Raw genomic sequence first — 22,051 nt, 5'->3', positions numbered from 1 at the left:
AGCAGAGAAAATAGGAGAAAATCCAACAGATCTTTGATTCATAGGAGACTCAAGGCTGCATGATTCAAATACCAGAAATTCATTTTCAGGAATTTGGCAAGTTTTTATAACCAGTAAATTATTACTAGCTTTTCTTGGTATTCATTATAACAACATTAATACTGGTGAATTCCTTTGTACATACTAGGTTTTAATTTCCAAATCTGTGGGAATCCCTCTGGTATTTAACAGAATAAAATTAAATATCAATTACAAAGTCATAGAAGGAAATCTAATAGTGTCTTTGTCCAAAAAATTGTTCACATTCATTTATTAACAACCAATACTTTCCAAGTTTTCAAACATTGTATCACTACAAAATCATGAAGAATTATTTACTTTTTGTCCAGTTTCTAAATATGCTGCTATCAAAAACTACTTCAACAATTTATCATGTTGCCTCCCCATTATTAGAATTTATCCCATACCTCATTGCACGTGATCTTAACTAAAAACGTTATTATATCAAGTGGAAGGAGAGAAAGAGAGCCTATTTGAGCAGTCACAGAAATTAAAGAATTGTAAACAACACAAAGGCATGTCAGGTTTTCCTTATACCTTACTGACAAGTGTGATCGTAATTTGGCAGGAGCCTCACATCCAGTGTCTTTCTCTTACATCCAATTCTCCTTTTTGATTGCATATTTTTGATTGCATATTGGCCTACAGGTAGGCCAATAAGAAAGTCCGATCCCCTGTTACTTTCAGTGACCTGCCTCTTCCAAGGCAGTATTTCCTTCCAGTTAAACTTACAAATTTCAACATAAAAATGCTGATATGGAAACATTCTCTTTTTTAACAGGCAGATATGCCAAGGTTGAAAATTTAGTCCTTGCTCAAAGGTTTTGCCAACATAACTTTGCTGCTAGGGGTCATGACTGTTTTGGGGGGGAGGCACAGACACAGTGTGACAAAATAGTTCTTGATCTCCATCCTTCACATCTGATTTTATGTGCATCTTCCATAAACACATTAATTCCTATTTTGCTTCACAAGCATTTAAATCAATGAATTTTGCAATCACCAAACAGCTGAAGAGACATAGCTCTGGGCTACAATCCCACATGACTAGAAACAACAGCTTTTAAGTGTCTCTTCTCCAGAAGGGATCAAGTGGAAAAGCTCAGATTATTTTTTTCACAAAGAAGATGGGCTCAAAAAGAAGGGACAAAGCCTGAGAATGCATCCACGGCCTTAAATTCAGGGGCTACTCCCCCGTGTCAGGGCTCTGTGGTGCCAGCTGGAGCCTGAGCCTCTCCTCCAAGGGGAAAGGCATCAGGTCTTTCCTGGTGATCACCCCAACCACTCGGTTCTGCGGGTCAACAACGGTGAGGTGGCGCAGCCCCAGGGTGCGAAAGATGATATAGGTGCGTTGCAGGGAGAAATGAGCTTGGACTGACATTGCCGATTTGTTTATGTATGGCTCCTGTAAAACAAAGAGAGGAGACAGGGATAACACAAAGCCATGAGTGCACCCCTGCTACAGAGTTGGGAAGGAGAGGCAGGGGAAGGAGTCTAGGAAGAGAGAGGTCCCAGACTTGAGGGACAGGATTCAATAAGAATATTAGTTCTTCTCCTCCTGTTCCCCATCCCCAATTATACCTAAAACATCAGGAAATACCATAGTAAAAAACACTTTCTTTTCTGTTAAACCATCAGGTTCATTCTAAATAAACTATTATGACTGGAAGGTACCCAAATCTCACAGGCTGGAAAAGCAAAGTTGAGCTCTGTTGATATGGTCTAAGTTCTTACTTGGAAATAGCCAATGACCCCAATATTTATTAAGTCTTAGATATTTTATAGCTGCTATCTCATTACACAACCATTTATGACATCCTGTAATATTTTGCAGTAAATGCTTATAAAGGTCAGTTCACATAGAAACATAGACTGCAAGGAAGAGGACAAAGAAAACAATCATATAGCTCTTCTCGAGAAGAAGAGGGCTGCACGTACTGAAATCTGGTCACCGAAAACCATGAGGGCTATAACTTGATGGACCACAGCTAAAGCCATTTCATTGTTAACCAATCTGCTCTTTATAGCCTGTATAGGTGTTCACTAAGTTTTTACTTCTCACATAATTATGCAGTATCCTACAAATAACTTGGCCAGTTTCTGTCAGGGAAGGTGTATTACGCTTCCCAAGTGGATTCTTTGCCAGACCAAGGAAAAATGAAACGAAGACATCATAAAATAATATAAATAAATGCACAGGATAGAGTGACACATCTGTTCTCCACCTTTCATTTACAGAACTGAGGAAACAGTCAAAGACATAAGGAGGAAAAAGAAGTTAAAGGTAAAAAGGGTTCCTTTTCTCTATATCCCATATAATTTTGCTGTGGAACTCACTGCCACAGGAAATCATTAAGCCCCAAAACTTCACAGTGAATATTTCTGTGGATATCAGAAACAGCTTTCATGAGCAATAGCAACAAGTTGTTAGACGGGATATTAACCTTTGTGCTTCAGGGATTGTGCCAGGTACAAAAAAGTTGTGTGGCCCACTGGATTGGGTCTCAACAGAGCCGGCTTCTACTCCTATATATGACATGCTTTTGAACTTTGGAAAGCCGTGTGTCCTCTCTCCACCTCAGTTTCCCAACCTATTAAAAAGAAGCTACTAAATCAAATTAGAATATGGGTATTAGTATTGTGGGCTTTGTAACCTTCTTTTCCTTCTAGCTATTCTCAAAATGAGGAATCCAGATTAGATGGATCTCAAACTTCATTGCATATGAGTAAACAGGAGCTGGTTTTATCTTTTTAAATAAAACCCATCTGAATTAGGCTCTCTCTCATCTAGATTTCCCAGTGTGCCACCTACTTCAGTTTCAGTGCTGTAGACTGGAAATTCACTGGGGCAGAAACTACATTTATTTTGTTTATAACATATTTATTTTAAGCCTTGTTCAGTATACCAAACACATTATTGCTTTTGGACCCAGTATTTTAGTACAGTATTTAGGAAATACATGTGGCAATGTCATAGCAGGGATTAAAAAAAAAAAAAAGGAAAGGAAAGGGAAGGGAAGGGGGAAGAAATATAGCTTTATTTATAAGTTGATGTATAGGCACTGTAGCATAATGGAGACTAAAAACTCAAAAGCATTGCTTTATATTTGCTTTATAGGACTATAACAGCCAAATAATGACATTTAAATGATCTATTCCATTAACATTGTATCATTTTGTCAATCTGGAATGTATTTTAATCAAAAGCCCCCTTGAAATGGTCTCCTTTGTTGTATTTTCTTTTTGGCTCATTTTATCAACATCTGTTATGTTTATACAATATGAATTAAAACTTCGGAATGCTGTTTGTACTCAGCTACTTTTGTTGAGAATGTAACGTCCCAGGATTGGCAGTGTTTATGTAAATCAGTGCGGCTGACACAGCCATCATAAACAAATGAGAAAATATAACAAACACATTGTTCATGGAGGAAATGTTTGTTTTTAGAGTTGGCTTCAGTCTTACCAGATTGATGAAGAGTTGCTGATACCGGGGATCTGTAGTGTAGCGATTCAGCAGCATGGCTAGGCGCGACAGATTGGGCAGCTTCTCCACTGTTATCTGGAATAGGCAAGAATCCATTTCTCTTTCTTTCTGCACTCCACATTAGAACTCAAGGTTCAAAAGCTTTCCAGTTTGTCTCTAAGAAAAAGTTTTCTAGCAGAGCTCTGCTGGCAGAGCTTGTCCAAACTTTATAAATTCTTTTGCCAATTAGGTTTAAACTAACGCTTTAAAATAAAACTCTTTACTTATAAAAGGATTTTTTTTCCTTAGTGTAGCTGTGTCTCTATTAAAACAATGCAATTTATACTGGCTTAGGGGTGAGATTTTTCACACTATTACTAAGTGGTAATTGCATGATGAAATAGTGCAGAAAAATGCAACAAAACCAGCATCAGCCATCAGCTGAGCTTCAGCCTTCTTCCACAGGCATACCTATTTGCACTCTGGCACCTCATTCCATGCATAATTGCCCTGCTCCTTCTCAATATTGTTTTGCCAACAAAATCTCCATGTGCAGACCAAGCTTCAGTAATATATGATGACTTTCCAGTTGTTCCTGTATAAACTGCTCAAGCTCCATTACCAGTATTGCTTTGGTAACACATGACTTTCTTTTACCACACTTAATGTTTACTACTCCTAAAAATCCTTTAGTCATTTATCAAAGGGAAGAATTCTACATGCTTTTCAAGTTTGAAAGCTTTTACAAATACTAATCATCCACAGAGGTGCTATCCCATACCAAATTAAATATTACAATAATTCTGCTGTCCCTACAGAAGTTGAGAAAGAGAATTGGATCAGCCTATTTGAGAAAGGACATATTTTGCCAGCACTCTTGTGCAACTCTTAGACTCTGAGTGACATTATAGTTTATGACAGCTGTCCCTGGAAGGTTTCTAGTCATCCTTTAATTTAAATTGTACCTTACCACTTCTTTCTTTCTTCTCAGCCACATTAATTACATCATTTCTTAATGCATGTAGAACTCATTCTCAATTACCAAATATGCACACTGATTAAACAGGGAACGAACTGAAAGAAAAGAGGTTACCTTCTCATAGGACAGAGGATGAGAGGAGGAAAAAGGCTCATAGTTTGTCTCTGGTTCGAAGATGTGCTCATTTTCCAGCAGCATGCACAGCTCTAGCCTAAGGTTTAAAAAAAAAAAAGAAGAGGAAGAGGATTCATTATAATGAGCAAATTTTAAAAACCAAGCACACACTGCTTTACTATCAGATGTATGGCACATAGAGTATTAGCAGGCTGACCACATATTTCACCTTCCTAAATTTCCATCACCAATGGCAGCATCACACAGGTGCTTTCTGGTTTAGTTCTGGCTAATTGGATTATAGGATATCACCTACCCTACATGTTCTTGACCTGGATCAGCCTGCTTGGCAGGAACAGCTCATGCACTAGTTTACACCCAACAAGACAATACCAATAATAAGAAACAACTATCTGCATTAAAGTAGATAGACTGTTGTTCCTTCCCACATCCTTCCCACATCTGTTATATGTAGATGTAACATCTACATTAAAATGAGACCTGCAGAAAATTCATGGCACATTTTAAATCATCAGTGAAACCTTCTCTCACAGTACTGCACTCTAGAGTTCATTAAGGCATTTAATATTCTTGCTGACTTAATCACTTCGGTTTGCATATCTTCATCAGTTATTACATCATTTCAAACCTTTTTTTTTAGAATTAAAAAATAAAAAATAAAAAGGCTTAACAAGCAGTATATTGAAATTATGACTTATATCTCAGTGTTTCCTTGCTTTCCCCACACACACATACACACACTCCATCCACACTATCCATTTCCAGCCTTTTAAATATATTTAGATAACAAACACCTTGGGGACCACCACAAAGCTTTTTGGTTTGCAACATGCTTAACATGATGTTAGTACTGGTCCATGCTTACAGCTATCAGCAAACTATAGTAGGACAAAGACATGTGACACACTGTTAAATGATGTGTTTGAGGGACCCAGAGAAGACCAGAGGCATAACTTTTGTTCACGCGCCAAGAGAAATACAAGGGAGGTATACAGTGGCTTTTGTGAATGGAACACCAAAAATAAGGTGGGAAGGTATCAAATAAATATTTCCATATTAGAAAACATTGATTTTCTCAAACCCAAACTCGTCATAGGAATTTACCAGTTTTAGCATAACATCTCCTGGGAAAGATTAAGTCTGCTTCAAGGTGAGATTAGCACTCAACAGCAGAGGACTTACATTAAGAAGACCTGCCTGTCAGTTCCAAAAGCTGGCAGTCAGTGCCCTCCCTAGGAGCAGGATATGGAAGAACTAGGTTCAAGCCCTTTCTCCCCACTTCCCTTCATAACAAGCACATTGGTGGCAGTATTTGGCATGTCTTCACTTCTCCAGCTGGAGGGGTTCCACACTGAATAAACAGGAATCTGTAGAATCAGGTCCCCCACATTCCCGCTGGCTGCCCTGACCAGCAGACTCTTTGCCGTTCTATTATTTTTATTCCAAACAGCCTTCCCTTCACTCTTCTGTACTTCGTTGTCCTGCGTCTGATGAAGCTGAATCAAAAGTGTAAAGATTGCAAAAAATAACAGTAAAGTTACTATGAAATCCCATTGAGCTCTCGCACACAAAGATGTAACATTAAACTAATGTTTAATTTCCAGCATATTACATAAACTGACTGCAGTTTCAGATGTTTCTGGTGTTTCATATAGTCCACCTTCTCTCCAGATTAAACCCAAGATACTTTGGGTGCACCTACCTCTGCATTTTTGTTCAGATCTGGAAGATGCTTTTGAAGCAACGTACCCTGTCAGCTCTACCTGCTGTGGTTTGGTAAGCATTGCAGTGCAGTCCCCTTTCTCCTGAAACAGTTGCCTGTGTCACTCTGCACATCCACCCCTGAGATCTGTATTTCCTTAAAGCAGACATGGCCTTGGTCTCTCATCTAAGGAACTCAATGGGATTTTATGAATAGTAAGTGTGACTGTGCCTAGGACATAGGTATCATTCTTTTACAGGAGAAAACATGACTGTGAAAATAACTTGTGGAAGAAAATCAGATGTGAAGAAAAGCAGTGTCTCAGTCACCTTTAGAGCACATCCCATTTGCAGGACAAACAAGGAATTCAGAGAAACATTTTTCATCTCCATTCTGTATCTGACTGGCTTGGGTTTTCATAAAATCTCTTTCACGCTGCTAAGGAGAGCACAGTGCAGCAGCAGACCTCTGAGCTAACTGCTGAGAAAACTCTGCTTAGGATATACAGCCCTGGGCTCACATCTCCCCTCCTGGGAAAGGCACAGATCTGCCCTATGCTTCTCACCATCTGCATGCCAGTGTGTGGACATGTCATGTAGACAATTAATGGACTTGGGTTTGAGGGCAATCACGAGCAAACCCTACAAAGAATGGTACAGGCATGCTACAACAGATGAGATCCATTCCCCTCAGACTCCTTTTGAAGGAAGAAAGGGAGAAAAATACAATGTACTCAGAATATATTCAACACAGCAAAGGACATGGAGAAAAAATTAACCCAGTCATTCCCTTTGGTGCTTTACACAATTTATTCTCCAGAGCTCTCTACAGCTTTACAATTCATGCTCTTTCATAAACAGGTTTCTAATTGTTTTAAGAAAAATTTAAATACACAGATCTATATTCTGTCCTAGATCATCCCGTACAGCTCCAAGAAGTCAGTTTCTAGGATGATCACTGGGCATCTTGCAAGGAATACTTTCAAGACTTTAATCCTAACATGAATATATAGACTTCAAGTGCAAAAGCTATGATCCACCCTAATCATACTATTCAGGCCTGCCCATAGTCCAGACTTCACCATTTTCCACTTGAACATCATGGTCTGGAATTAAAAAAACAGCAACATTCACCACAAGCTTAAAGAGCAGAAATGTTTGCTCATCACCAGTGGTTTGTTGGCTGGTTTTGGCAGCTTGCAATTTGCTCAGCACTGCTCTTAACTAAACCCAGCAGGGAGTCACTTAACAAGGCTTTGGGAAGTGTGAGAGAAATTTGGCTAGTCAAAAAAAAAGCACATGCAAACACAGTGAAGGAAATCGTTGGATCATTTCTGATAAGAATCCAAGCCTATTAAAAACTGCCATATTCAAGAGAAAAATGAGCATACGTTATTTCACTTGGACTTCCAGAAGTCATGCTTCAGAGAGGTATAACAACACCACTCTTTGATGTTACATACAACATCCTTCCTATCACATCATCAAGCCTTAGAAAGCAGACCAAACATGTTTCTTGCACTATTTTGTGAGGTTTAACAGGAAGTGCTAGGATTTAGACTTGGACTCTGCAATTGTTCGTTTACTCGTTATTTATTTAAGAAGGAAGAAAACCCTTAAGTAGGGAATCTCATTTCAAAGATACCCTGGCAAGGCACTGTAGTAGTTTCATATGTTCTATCTGTTATAAAACATGCATTATGAAGATACACCTAATTAAGATAACACATTATTATCCCAATATCCACATGTCAGATTTGGCATGGAAGTCAGGAATGAAAAGTATCTGACAGCTGATTGTGTCACTCTTTTCTCGTCAAGTTGGCCAACTATCTGAGGAAACTACAAATTCTAAATATTGGGGGAGTGACATAAAAAGGAACTGCAGCTCCAAAGTAGCTGCAAATGAACAGAAGGAAGATTAAATGGTGATGTCACTGGCAAAAGGATTCAGGGCAGGACTCTCCCAGACTGAATGGATAAAACAGCTATAAAGTTGGGGCAGAGGGAGAAGGGAGGATAGAGAACCTGAAGTATCATTTTTAGCTTGCTTCATAAAGCTTCAGTCTTATTTCTCCTGCATTAATCCACTGAAAGTAACTAACAACACTGCTTTTACTCTTGAGCTTTTATTCTTTGGCCAATAACCAGCTCAGTGGGGACCAGCAATTAATATGCTCTGACCAGAATAAAACAAACGTCCCTTCCATGTATTAAAAATCTAATTCCCTCCCAGAGCTTCTCTCAGACATATTTAAAAGCTCAGTGATACTGACTACGAAATTTTGATTGATGTCAGTCACTTGACATAATGATGACAATAGAACTATAACAAGTAGCAATAAATTGCACAATGCAATGGCAGAGCATGGCACCCCAAAATCCTTCATGATCTTTCTTCATCCTAAACCCTGGTTGGGATTAGATTTATTGTCTTGCACCTTCAAATTTCATAGCAGTTAAAATGAACTGAGTGCTCAGATTATCTTGCAGGACTTGATCACTGCTCTGCTCTCAGCAGAAGTTCTTGCATAAACACACAATGCTTGCAAAAGGGCACAATGACAGAAACTTCTTACATGAACTGCAAAATGTACATCCTGTATAAGAATAGTTATTTTTATGTTCTTAGCTATCTGCTAGTATACTAAATACATTTTTCCTGGCTTCAAATAGCATTGTACCTTCATTAAATGGTGAAAACAACTAAACAAGAAAAAAAAAACTATTCTGCATATGGCAAATGACAGTAGATAAGAACTAGGTCACTGAAACAGTTTTAAAATCCACCAAACCTTCATCTTTCACAAAATAAACCCTCAGGTTACAGGGTTGTTTCAGGTTACGCAGCCTAAATCATTACTGTTTACTTATGTGTTTGGTTCTTCAAACCAAGAGGGAGCTTTCCAAAAGTTTTTGGCATTTGACCTATACGATGATAAAAAGGTCATTATCAAGCACTGGACTGAGGTTTTCCATAGTTAAGGTCAAATACTGTCTATGCCCCACAGCCTTTCAAAGGATGCTGAATAAATATTTAATCTCTGTGCCTCAGTCTTCAGATCTACTTAACAGGCATTTCTTCTACCTCAGAGCTGTGTTTTGAGGTTAATACTCGGTACTTAAGTTGCCTTCTTTTTTATGGACACCATAATCAGGGTGAATGAGCAAACAGTAAGTCCATGGTCTCAACATGAAAATGCAAAGGCAGCTGTAAATAAACTGTACACACAAACTGTATTTCAAACCTACAGAAAGACTAGATTTTAGAGAATTATGAAAACTTAGGATCAGGTTTATATTTCCCTACAGGACAGCTTGTTACCAGGCAGATTTTCAGTTTCAGCGGAACCTACCACACGCTTAAATGACAGGACAAGTATGTGATCAGTCTTTCCATTCACACACCAGTTTTCCCCATGCCTATATTTGATTTCGACATTTAACAAGACTCTGCACTTGCCTAAAAGCCACCCACATGCTGCAGCAAGGCTGCATACGTTTTTAATTTGGCCTTTTGAGTGAGCGCACAGCCTCTGCAGCGCTCCAGCTTTCCCTCCAAAAGGTTCCGTCACAAAGCCCTGCAGCACCTGCACAATTATTCCTATGGCAAAACAGGCCTACTAATTTTAAAAGTATCATATAATGTTGCTCTTTGGAAGAAAAGTTTCTTACTTAGGATACAGAATAAAACCACTGCTACAGACTCTATAAACCTTCCTCCATCTGTGTTATTCATGAGCTGCAGTGCCCCAGGACCCTGACAATACATGGGAGGATCGTAATGTCAAGAGCTTTTGTTGAAAGTGCTGGATTCCATTTATTTTAATAGGCAAGATCACTGTATAGTGTATCATTGAAATTAACTGGATCAGCTTTTCAAAAGCAGGAGTCCAGACAGTAAAAACAAACAACGTGCTGACAGATTCTACCCTCTCCCATGAAAATCAAGTAATCACACCAGCACTTTGATATTGCAGTCTGCTCCCTAGCCTGCACACCTAAAAATAGTGTCCAAGTCCCTAACGTGTTCCCCCTCCCCTTTTTTCTTCTTTGCTGGCTCAGTTTAGATGCAGCCTTCAAACTACTGATGATGGTGTTTCTAGCTTTGATCAGCATTGAACCACCATTGCACAGGGCTTACAGCAAAGGGACGGGGAGAAGGCAGGCAGAAAGCTGTCCGTGATCCCCTAATACAAAATAAAACCTTGTTTTTATCTCCATATATTGCATGAACTTTGCGGACTTCTGTGTTTGATTGAGTAACTTTGCATTCCTGTGATCTAAACTTAGCAACCTCTCCATAACAGAGCCAGAACGAAAAGGCTCTCCAAGAAGCCTTCAAATCTATATCAGTTATTTCATGAATGCCAGCAACAAGGCTGTCATAATATTACAGTCGATATCGCTAAGCTCAGTAATTAATTTTTGCATTAAACTTTTGGGTCTCAATTTGTCTTTAAGGTTCCATTTACCCCTAAGCTGCTGCATTGCATTGCTTACTGAAAGCAAGTGCTTCTCCGCCTGCTAAGAATAATTAAGGTATTTCCTCATTAAACAAGTGTGCGTGGACTCTGCACACATGTGTGTGCACACACCTTGAGAACAGCGTTTCATTAGTTCCAACTGGGAGGGCAGAATAAAGAAAAGTACCGGCACCAGTACCTACAGCCTGACTTATCTATAACAGTTTGCAGTGCTATTATCTCCTTTCCCACAGCACGTATCGATACGCTATACTTGGTTTTACTGAAGTGCTTGGCAGAACACATTCCTGACTCACAACGGTATCTGTTCACTGCACTGACCAGAGGCAAGTCATACCTAACAAACTGCCATAAAATACACGTCCACACACCACTTTGGATCAATGATTTCTCTGTTAAAGGACGTTACTATGTAATACAGCTTTAAGTTTTCAACTTTGTCATATTTTCTAAACTCTGATCTCTTCAATTTACTTTCAGTTATGTGACATTCCCCTTTAGTGGAGTGAAAGCATGCATTAGCTAAACAATGTGGTTTGGATTTAGTGTTCCCATGCATCATCATGAAAATGTTTGTCTCAGCAATAGTGTCATTATTGTTACTGGGAACAGCTGCTCTAGCATGTCTTTCGATCGTGGAAAACAGCGCGTCTCCCTTCTCAGACCAGTTTACAAGCTGGGAAATTAAAGCAAGACTATCGAGCAGGAGGGTTACGAGGACACAGCGTTCTCTACCTGCCTTCCTCCTACCACAAAGGAAGCGGAAAGTGCAGCACTGCAAGAACAGCAGCAAAATAAATGCTGTACACAGAAATGTAGTTTGGCTCCCTCCTCCGGTAGCTCTTCTGCCTCTGGCCTGGGGACTAACGTGAGCCAGAAATCCCCCTCAGGTGCAGCTCTCAGCCAGCTCAGCCCCATTAGTGGTGGCATCCCTTGAGCAAGAAACAATTAGAGCAGGCAGTTTGCTGTTCATCAAGTTGTTTAATATCTCCCCCGAGTTTCGGAAGCAGGAAGATGTAATTCTACGCTCTCTTGCCCACACTCCCAACTTCACTGAAGCAAGTTTCGGCACCCAGCTCTGTGGCAGCGACGCCGTCCCACTGGACCCACCGGGCTCCACAGGCCTTGAGCAGCTCAGCTGCTGCCAGCTGCACACCTCCCAGGAAATCTCACAGCAGCTACAGCTGCCCACGCCATCACACAGAGGCTCGGGCTCTAGCTCACCTTCCTGAACAAGGCCTTCAGACATCATCAGGCTGTCGCTTCAGATGCCAGGGGGGTTGGAAGTGATGATCTTTAAGGTCCCTTCCAACCCAAACCACTCTATGCTTCTACAATAAGATGGATTTTCAAATAAAAACTGTTCTGCAGCATATTAGACCTTTTTTAAATGTCCTCGAATGGGAAACCATGTCTTCAGGAACTAATAATAACTAGGCATTTCTGAACATCCACTATTTTTTAACTTTTCAACTACAGGAAGACCACAGCTTTTGAATATTTCTCCTCTTACTTAGAGCACTAATTTCTGGTTTTTTTTTAGGTTTCTAACTTTGTTCTGAAAATGGGAATTGGGCACTTTGAACACCTCACTTGTACACTCCCATAAAGCATACAAAATTTGCAATAAAGTAGTACAAATATAATGACCACGTAAACTACAAGGACTCTTGACATCTTTACCAACCATATTTTTATTGAAATTTCTTTTGGGCCCCAAAATAATAATTTCCAAAAACCACAAATGCTGAAGTTTCAGCAAACTTGATGGGTGGGAAGAGACGGGGTTTCCTAGGTGAAAAAACACACACAAAAATGCAGGCATGATGCCAGAAATGTCACATCCTGTACAGAAGTAGCAGAAAACCAAGTTTTACCCATTTCTGCTTAGATATATTTATTCTGTACAGTCTGCTTATGGTCAGAGATATTGTGGTTTCTGCATAATTACTTTCTCCCAATCAAACTAAATTGAGCAAAAAAAATTTCCTTCAGCTAAAAGATAGACAAACAAAATGCGGAGTAATGGCTAACAGCTGTGTAGGTAAGAGTGCAAAGGCAAAAACAAGGAATCCAGCCTTGAGCCTCACAATAGGAGAGCCGTGCATGGTACAGATCTGAGAGAGTCAGGCATGAACAAAATGGCTTATTTGTTATAGTAAAATTCCCTTATGGGCTACTCAGTGGTATTCATCAGCCCAGTAGTCTCTCCAGGAAAACTGTATCAAAGTGGTGTACAAGGCAGAAATTAAGATAGCCAGGCAGCACTCCAGCTTCTGCCTCTGCACCGCTTCTCCTAAAAGGAAAGGGAGGGGACCGAGCCTGGTCTAACAAGCCAACGGCATCCACCTGCTTTTCTTCAGTGAATGCCGGGAGTATTTAACTGCATTACAGAAACCCCAATCCTTCCATTTCCTTGGAAAAAGTGAATTAAAGGCAAGGAAATCCACTGACACCAGAACCGCCTTTGGGAGCAACGTGGCATTTGTCAGCCACAAACATACAGGGTGTCTAAGTGCATTAAGGGATAAACGGAATCTCAGAAAACAACACCTAGGTAGAGAGCATGTTATTGTCCATTTTGGTGGAAGAAATCAGAGAGGATGAGAGTGTTACACGGGCATGTAGAGGGAAGTGATCATGCATGGGAGATTGCACAGATTGGCAGCAAAGATGTTGCTGATGACCATGAAGTATCATCACCCTCCATGTTATATCCCACCCATGTCCACAGGCAAGGAAAAGAAATGAGTTACCTACAGCTTTCCTCCGCAAACCCTCCATGTCTTCTGTTTTTACTACAGTTTACATTATAAAGTAATCTCTGGCAAAGGAAGATGGATCAACAAAACATAAGTGGTGATGTGTCTAATCTCTTCATCATGTCACAGAACCACTTCATTGCCCTACAGCGGCCATACACTAGTACATTGTAACACGTGTGGAAGCGAAAAAATAGCTCTTTTTTCAGTTCTGGTCTCACAGAAATTAGGCAGAAACATAACTCTATCTTTTCCTGCTGGAGGAGGATCTGCAGCCACAGACTACAGCAGCCAAGATAAGAGACAGGGGACCTCCCAAGCAACTACTCGGCATGTATTTACAGCCTCACTCAGTGTCTCTGGCTGAAGCCTCCAGGGAAGACAGGCAATGGTCCCATCCTCAGGCCTCTCCGAAGAATGGATTCCACCTGGGGCACGGTTGCCTCCCCAGCCAGGAGGGCATGCAACATAAGCCATGACATTCAGAGCTTTCAGCAGACTTTGCCAAGCGCATTTATAACAGCCCAGCTCCCTTTCTGCAGATGCTGGGGGGTAGACGGGGGAGGCACTTCAGCTGCAGTGCAAAAGAATAGCCTGTTGTATTCTCATGTGCAAGTATCTTCATTGCTGGGGGAGAAATGGAGGCGGGGAGGCAGTCCCTGAGCACTCTGCATTGCACACAACAGGTCGAGCATCCCTATCAGTGCCGTGCATCTAGCTCACCAGCCACATGTTCCTCAAACACAATTCTGCAAGGGTTTCCCAGGCATGCATACAGCACTGCCTATGGCAAAGTGTCAAGAGTATTACTCTGAGGAGATCTTTGTTTTGGAAACTTGCTTCTCAGCTACAGCTTGCTTCCTCTTTAACAATTTTAAAGCCAAGGAGTTTTCTTTAATAGTTGTTTTGGTTTTTAGTCTCTACTGCTTACTCATCTGGGGAAGATAACAGCTTCAGATTTAGGTCACCCATGTAAAAATGTGTTTGGTTATCTCATTTTGATACCCACTACGTAACTGTCCAGATCACAAAGATTAGGTGAAAAATCTGGCCCCACTAAGCAGGACTTGAAGATTTTTGTTGTGTTTTTTTGTTTGTTTGTTTTTTAATAAAATTGGAATATCTGTGTATTTGCTCAGGCCAGCACTGAGGTGCATTTGTAGGTCCACGCAGGTCCCAGCCAACACTTCTTGGCCACAGTCCTTGTTTTTGTAAGAACTGACATTGACCTTCTCTTTTCAAAGGGTCAAAATCGTTCATATGTATTACAAAAATAACAACACTTTGTCCTTGTACAGAAACTCTCATCATTGCAGTTTCCAAGTGTGGGCAAATAATGAATAACTTTTGCATTCAGTCAAATTTTCAGTGTTTCATCCATGCACATTTCACAAGAAGTAGTACAGAAACTCACAGAAGTGAGAAACAGTAAGAAAAAATTAGGAGTTGCTGCTGCCTTCATGCAAGCATAGCAGATAAGTTGCTTCATTTCTTTCTTTAGCTCTTTGCACCCATTTTTGTAATGTAATACCAACATTTTTGTGCCACTATTAAAACAAAAAACAAAACAACAACAAAAAAAATAGGAATCAATAATAATGCCTAAGGCAACTCTCAAGAAAAACATCATGGCAATTATTATCGCATCTTCCCTCATCCACCTTTTTAAAACATGACAGGCAAGCTACATTTTCTCCACTTTAACACTGTTGATGTACAAAATGGAAAAACAAATGATCCTCTTTCTGCCTGTGGCTATGTCACCTCCATATGGGATTGCATTAGATCCTCCACAGTAAGAGGCTGAAGAGCACCTTTTTCCCTTATGGAGTTCACAGCATTTCTCATCTCGATCTTAACAGTTACGTGCCACAAGAGCTGTAATTTTATGAGTAAGATGGAAAACCAAAGCCTAACTACTTATGGTTATGAATACGCAAATTCCATGACACATCACATTTTTGGAGGCTTGTTTCAGAGGGTGGCTGCAGAGCATTCCTTTTCTGGTGTTGGTGAGGACCCATAGCAGAAGAGCAAAGCCGCGTGCGGTCACTGCTGGGAACAAGGCACCCAGAGCTCATCTCAGAAGTTCTCAAGCAGCTGGGCATGCGTTGGGGTGAGAAGGGGTGTTGACAGAACATGCCAGAATGCAATACTTGCTCCCAGACAACCTCTCTGTATGGGTTTCACTGCAGTGGGCAGCACACACTGGACTAGACCAAAAAAAAAAAAAGTGCTGCTGCTTTGCCAACCATTTAAAGCAATATCTTGGTTTTACTCAAAACAGTCTAACAACAGCTCATTTATGCTGAGAATGGCAGGAGAAAAGCTTTTTCAATCATCCTTTTTAAGGTTCTAGCAGAATGTATTCATAGAAGATCTCTAGCAATTAAGCAAACCACAAGCCTCCCAGAATTGTCAAGTAGCATCAGGTTGTCTCTAAAGGTGCCTCTCTTTGGGATGTCCTCATGATCACCCCTCTGACCTCCCTTTCTGCTTGATTCCACACAACATCGCTCTGTGTTGCAAAGCACAACTCTATTTGTGTAAACTCATCATACTCCTCAGTAGCCTGGGACTCTCCTTGCCAGGTAATTTGATGAATTAATGAGGAAATGATGAGACTATAAATTTAATTAAAAGGAGCTTTGTCTGGGTCAGTTGTTAGTGTGCTTTCTAGTTTTATTTCTGAGGACAGCTGAGAACTAAATAAGTACATTAGTATATGATATATCTTCCAGACTGGTGCATACTGTGGACCATCACTCAGAAATTTAGGTTTTAGTGCCTTAGCATATTTCTTATTAGCAACATTTATGACAAGGGAACAAGTATATATACCACATACAAGTATATGATCCCGCACTTACTGATGTCATTACTCCTTCGGGCCACTGCAACCCAAAGAATCTCCACTGTACAATTCTCTCATTACAAGCAGATATTTCTCTAAAAGGCTCGTACAAAGTGTTTTATTTGTCAGTGAAGCAAGTTCACTTTTTTTTTTTTAAATATTCATTCCCTTTCCATCTTCATGTCCAAAACTGCAGCTGACCATAGAGCTATGGATGAGGTAGTGTGATCCAGCTGCCAGTATTTCATCCTTGAAAAGCTGTTACAAAGCAGGCAAGGAAACAAGACCTAACTAAATTTCCACTGATGATACATGGATAACATTTTTCTCCATCCAGATCAATAGAAGAAAATACTTTTATCCTTGTTTGATCACAGATAGCTACAAACTGCCACCCAGTTAAGCGGTTAAACTAGAAGTGGATAAAAAAAAAAATCTCTACAAGGAAGCATACAAGAGTACTATGGTCATTCAGGACAAAAGACAACATCTGTCTGTATTAAGGTAATTGGAAGCTACATCCATAGAGCTTTGCTTTGTGAACTCCTGCGCAGTAGCAGTTGCATATGCATCTTCTCCTTTCCTCTAGGATACTCAAGGTGGGAATTAAGCCACTGCTTCTCCCACTCATGACCCACCACTCAAAGGACAGTCTTAAGGTACCTTCCTGAAAGGATGGAGTCACTCTTGCTCTCACATGAAATGCAATACCAGCAATATTTCATTTATCAGGATATTTTATATGCCTTTTGAGAGTCCCTAGTATGCAAGGCTTCCTTTAGCCTAATTCTTGTTTACATTGCATGTTTCTTCCAGTGACTTTGTTGCTTATCTCATCTGTGATATGATTTACATTAATGCATTTCCTTTAAAAGCATACACTAATAAAACGAAAAAATGTGATGGGAGAACAGGCCATTTCTGAATTGATGTGGGATCATTTAATGAGTAACTAGATCCAAATCCCTTTACTGTTTCTGTGAACCTTCAAGGTTATGAAGGGCAATTTAACCTTTTTCTACAATTCACATGAGATCATTTCATTGATGGTCTTCAATAAACCCTTGATACAGAAGACAGGCATGTACCTCAAGCTTTCCAAGGTCCTTTCTTGAAAGGACACCTGCTGTTCATGCTAAAGAAAGTAGGAAGAAGCTTCATAACCAACCCATATGGTCTTCACAGATGCTTTAAGAAAAAAAAAAAAAAGAAAAATGGCCATAAACATCACGTAATTTGGTAGTGTTTTTACCTTTTAATGGTTCCCTGAAACACCTCTGCATGGTCTGGCTTGGGCCTGCAAACCACTGGGAATCCACCATGGTTTGTGCTTGCAAGAAGCTGGGCCAAGGAAGCAATGTTTTCCTTTAGGTGAAGGACTCTGACATGAGGCTCCATGACATCCCTGGCAGAGAACAATTCCAGGTTCAACCTGAAAGACACAAAACAGACGTATTATTTAGTAAACAGGAAATAAGGCATACTGTGCCACGTTAGCATTTGACGAGTTCATAATACTTTAGTAAAGTACTTCAAGATGGAAATCAATCTGCTTTATTTGTAAATGTAAAAAAAATGTAATTATCCAATAAAACTGCTTATCAAGCATTGCCTTTCTTTGTGTGAGAGATGATAAATTCAACCATATGCATGACATGGTCATCCTAAACAAGGTATCGTAAGAGCCATTTGTCAATTTGCACAACTTTTCTCATTAAAGAGATTTTTAAAAAAATATTTTAATCTGAACTGAAATCCTCTGGAATTCTGACTGATATAAAATAGTTTAAAGTTAAGCACTTTGGAGAAATTCAGTCTCACGATATTTATTGCAAATTTATTTTTTCATCAGTAACACGTAGGAAGATAGCCCCTTAAGGGTTTCTTACAAGTCGTATACTTGTTTTTCCAGTGCTTTCTAACACTTTTCAGGTTCTAGGTGAAGCTTCAGGAAACATGAATATACATTAATTGAAAGGCATGCATACCTGCTACTACTGACAGTAGAGTGAAATGAAAAAGAAATATACTTTCTGCAAAATTCAGCAGTGATTTCTACAGAACAACCATAGGCCTGTAGATTCTGACAACAGAAGTCAGTGAACTTCTCTAGCTTTAAACTCGTTTCATATTTATTATTTTCAAAAAATACATTAATTATTCTGATTATCATCTGGACGCATCATAAGACAGAATCTCCTGTTCAGACACAGGCTGACACAAACCACAGACAGAGACAACTGGAGCATAAATTTGCCCACATCCTGTTTTACCAATGTTACCTTTCATCCCTGTGGTAAAAGCAACTATTTCCATATGCTGTTAATTATTGTCCTCCCTCCCGCGAGACACAAGGTTATTTTTTCAAGGCAGTTACTCTGATGTTTTGTGATGTGACCACCTGCCTAAGAATAACTGAACTGAGAAGACAATACGCTTCATACATGGCACCCACACAGCTGTTAAAGAAGTTTCTTCTTCTAAACTGAGATGGATTTAAATGAATCCTGAAAAAGAACAGTCTTATGTGCATCAAATCACGTCATGCCCATCCCCAATTATATGAAACAGACTGCAGGCAATGAAAATTTGGAACACCATCATATTACAGATCCACATTTCAAGAGACCAGAACACCATCTTATGGAAAAATGAACCTCTCTGAACAACATTTTGTTTCTGAATTAAAATGAGCAGTAGTTTACCAAAAGTTTACTTACCCACTAGTTTACCAAAGAGTCCCAAAGAGATGGTTTTTGGTTTTTGTTTTGTTTTGTTTTTTTAGAACACTACCATGGAATGTTAATTTTTCCTAAAAGAGTAGACTACTGCTTGTCCTCTTCTTCTTTTCCATCTCTATATGTCTGTATTTGGCTGTCTTAAACTTTTTCTATATTCAACATGCACTGTATTGCTATTAAAAGTACTATTCCTAGCACAGCAGATATAATGTAAAAACATGATAAATGATAACTGCTTCCTGAATTACATGAAGTATGCGCAACCCCTGAATGATTTCTAAATTAGAGCAATGTGAATAATGCTACATTACAACAGATTCTACAGCATATTTACTAGCAGTACGCAAGTTTTCCATCTTCACAACTTCATGGTTTTCCGCTATTGCATGGAAAACAAATGTTCCACATTATTGCAGAAGTCCATGAAACATCCTTAGGTTTTCTCCAATCAGTCATTTGTATAAAAGCAAGGCATAGCTTGTTACATGGTTCCATGATCTTGGCTTTGTCTGGTATTATAAAGCGTCTGCATTGCCTACAGGAACTACAGACCTTGCATTATCATAGGTCAGCTTTTTCAGATGTAAGAACAACACACTAAGTATTAGCGCTGATTCACTGCTTGTTGTCAGTGACGTTTCTTTCAATTACTCTTCCATCTAGTACTGTAAAGAATAAGCTTGCTTTGAGGGGAAGGGAAAGGCAAGCAAAATAGCTATTTTATGGAGGACTGTTATAAGGCCAAAGCGTCTTTGTAGCAAAGAAAGCATTAACTGTCTTACCAGTGGCTGCTGTTACTGATCACTTGTCCCTGTTCATCCGCTATCAGAGCACTGAACCTATTCTGCATTGGCAGACCTGAAAGTGGAGAAGTTGCCATTCTCCTTGTGCCAAGAGCTACAGGTCATCATGGGAATGGCCCCATTTGCCACTCACAACCTGCTGTGGGCTCTAGGTCCCTCCTTCTGTGTAGCTGAGGGTTGAAACTGTTCTTAAATGGGTGCTCAACACATTTTTACCAGAATGAGCTTTCCCAACAGCAGCCGGGATCCAGAGATGGCAGAGGGAGCTAGCAGAAGAGCCAGAAAGAGAGTACTACCAGTACAGAGGAGCCTGAAAACCATCTCAGGCACCTGCAGGTTCACATCTCTAGCAGCCACGCTAACTGCCCAGGACATACTCACAGCCCTACAGGTGGTAGTGCTCCCCACAGATTGCTTATATATATAAAATGTACACCATGCAGGCATCAGTCCTGCAGGCAAGGTTCCTCCTACTGGTGTGTTCCTTCTTGTCAACTATGAGCCTACCCAAATAACTCCCAAGGACACTTTGCTTAGCTGGTAAGTGCCATTGCTGTCGCAAACTTGTGTTTATGCAACAAAGCCCTCAGTTTCACAACGAAATTTCAAGCAAAGCCGTCTCATTTACCATTTTGAAAATGTCTTTATATGTGGAATAATAAGAGGAACTTACATTTGAATTTTATCATGTAGATCTTTCTCACATGTTTAGATTTACCTCAAGGAGACAGAGCTATAAATAGACCACTAAAATAGATAAGGCATCAGTTTTTCTTTTATAGGATATGTGAGAACATTTTCTCCCAAAATGTAATTCACTACAATAGTGTAATGTGTTAGAGCATTAAGGTTGTTTCACCAAGGTTATGATATACTACTTTCAGGTTCCTTTCAAGAGTACATTCATGACTCTGGATGCAACATGGAACAAAGACACTCTGCTTTACGACAGAAATAGGACAGTCATTTGGTAAGAAGCCAATATCCCTGAATGGTAAACTGTCTTAAAATGATTCATGGAAATGTAGATTGGGCCCTGTTGCTATTAAATCTAGTGGAAGCTTTCCCACTGAAATAAATTGTTAAGGATCTAACCATAACAGATCTAATCATAATGTGGAGGCTTCCTTAGACAACATGCAATACAAGAGAACTTTTATTTTCCTCAAAGAGAGTTTACTCTGTATTTTATGTAAGCTTCAAATGATTAAAAGGATTAAAAGGATTGAAAAGTAATCCTAACTCAAACACACTTCAAGGACCAAGGTGCATGAGAAAACCAGCGGCACTGCTTGCTTGGATTGATTCACGTACTTGCCTTATCTTTTTTAGCTGCCTCTCCAGTCCTCCTCTTTCTGCATTGAGAATGATTACCCATTGATTCATTACAGGCCTTTCTGCTCAGAACAGCCCTAGATATTATTTGGGCTTCTTGTAAACCCAATTTCTTGTTTTATTGCCCTGAATGGCTACAGCATCTCGAGTAAATTCTTCTCAGGAGCTTGTCTTGGGGTTTGCTTAACATTTGTGGTGATTTTTCAGAGCATTTAAGCAGCATAATCGAAATTTCAAACAATTGAGAAGGTGGGGTGTTTAGCATAAGAGAACATTATCAGGTTGGAGGTCATTACAATTACTTGCCTGCATTGTAAATAAATTGCCAAATATTAGAACAATTCTGTTCTAGTTTCTACTATCATGCACTTCATTTGGCCAGAAAAACTGAACAGATTTATTTCATGATTTTCAATCTAGTACAAAATCAACCACATGTTTATGAAAATCTGCTACTACATTATAAAAACAGTTTATTAATGTTAGCTTTCTTTTTCTCTACCATCTTTAAAGAAATCCCATTGTGAATAAACTCACACCATTGCAGAAAGTTGTTTACATTTAAATCCAAATTCTGTTGTGTTTTTTTTTTTATTGATAAAAAGATTTCTAAATACAAGCCACAGTCCCACCAATTTTCTTTTCAACAAGTCACTTGGTAAAAGCCAACTATGAAAAATCCTATCCAAAATTTACATGCCAATATTGATCTCGTTATATAATAGAAT

At 39.5% G+C, this 22,051-nt stretch overlaps 1 protein-coding gene across 2 annotated transcripts in view; it reads right to left on the bottom strand.

The window, feature by feature from the left end:
- Positions 1–275: 275 nt before the first annotated feature.
- Positions 276–22,051, bottom strand: part of LOC308191314 (chloride channel protein C-like) — an 84,551-nt gene continuing 62,775 nt past the window's right edge. For both annotated transcript variants that reach the window (XM_080583613.1, XM_080583614.1), the window contains exons 13-16: positions 17,697–17,876; positions 4,620–4,716; positions 3,527–3,622; positions 276–1,465 (exon numbers count right to left, since the gene is read on the bottom strand). In XM_080583613.1, coding sequence (XP_080439739.1) covers positions 1,247–1,465; positions 3,527–3,622; positions 4,620–4,716; positions 17,697–17,876 — 592 coding nt within the window. In that variant the 3' untranslated portion in view covers positions 276–1,246. The remainder of the gene's footprint in view (positions 1,466–3,526; positions 3,623–4,619; positions 4,717–17,696; positions 17,877–22,051) is intronic.

This window comes from Anser brachyrhynchus, assembly GCF_964034855.1.
Source record: "Anser brachyrhynchus genome assembly, chromosome: 2".
Classification (NCBI taxonomy): Eukaryota; Metazoa; Chordata; class Aves; order Anseriformes; family Anatidae; genus Anser; species Anser brachyrhynchus.
Note: the sequence above shows the minus strand (reverse complement) of the source record. Positions and strands in the feature narration are given on the sequence as shown.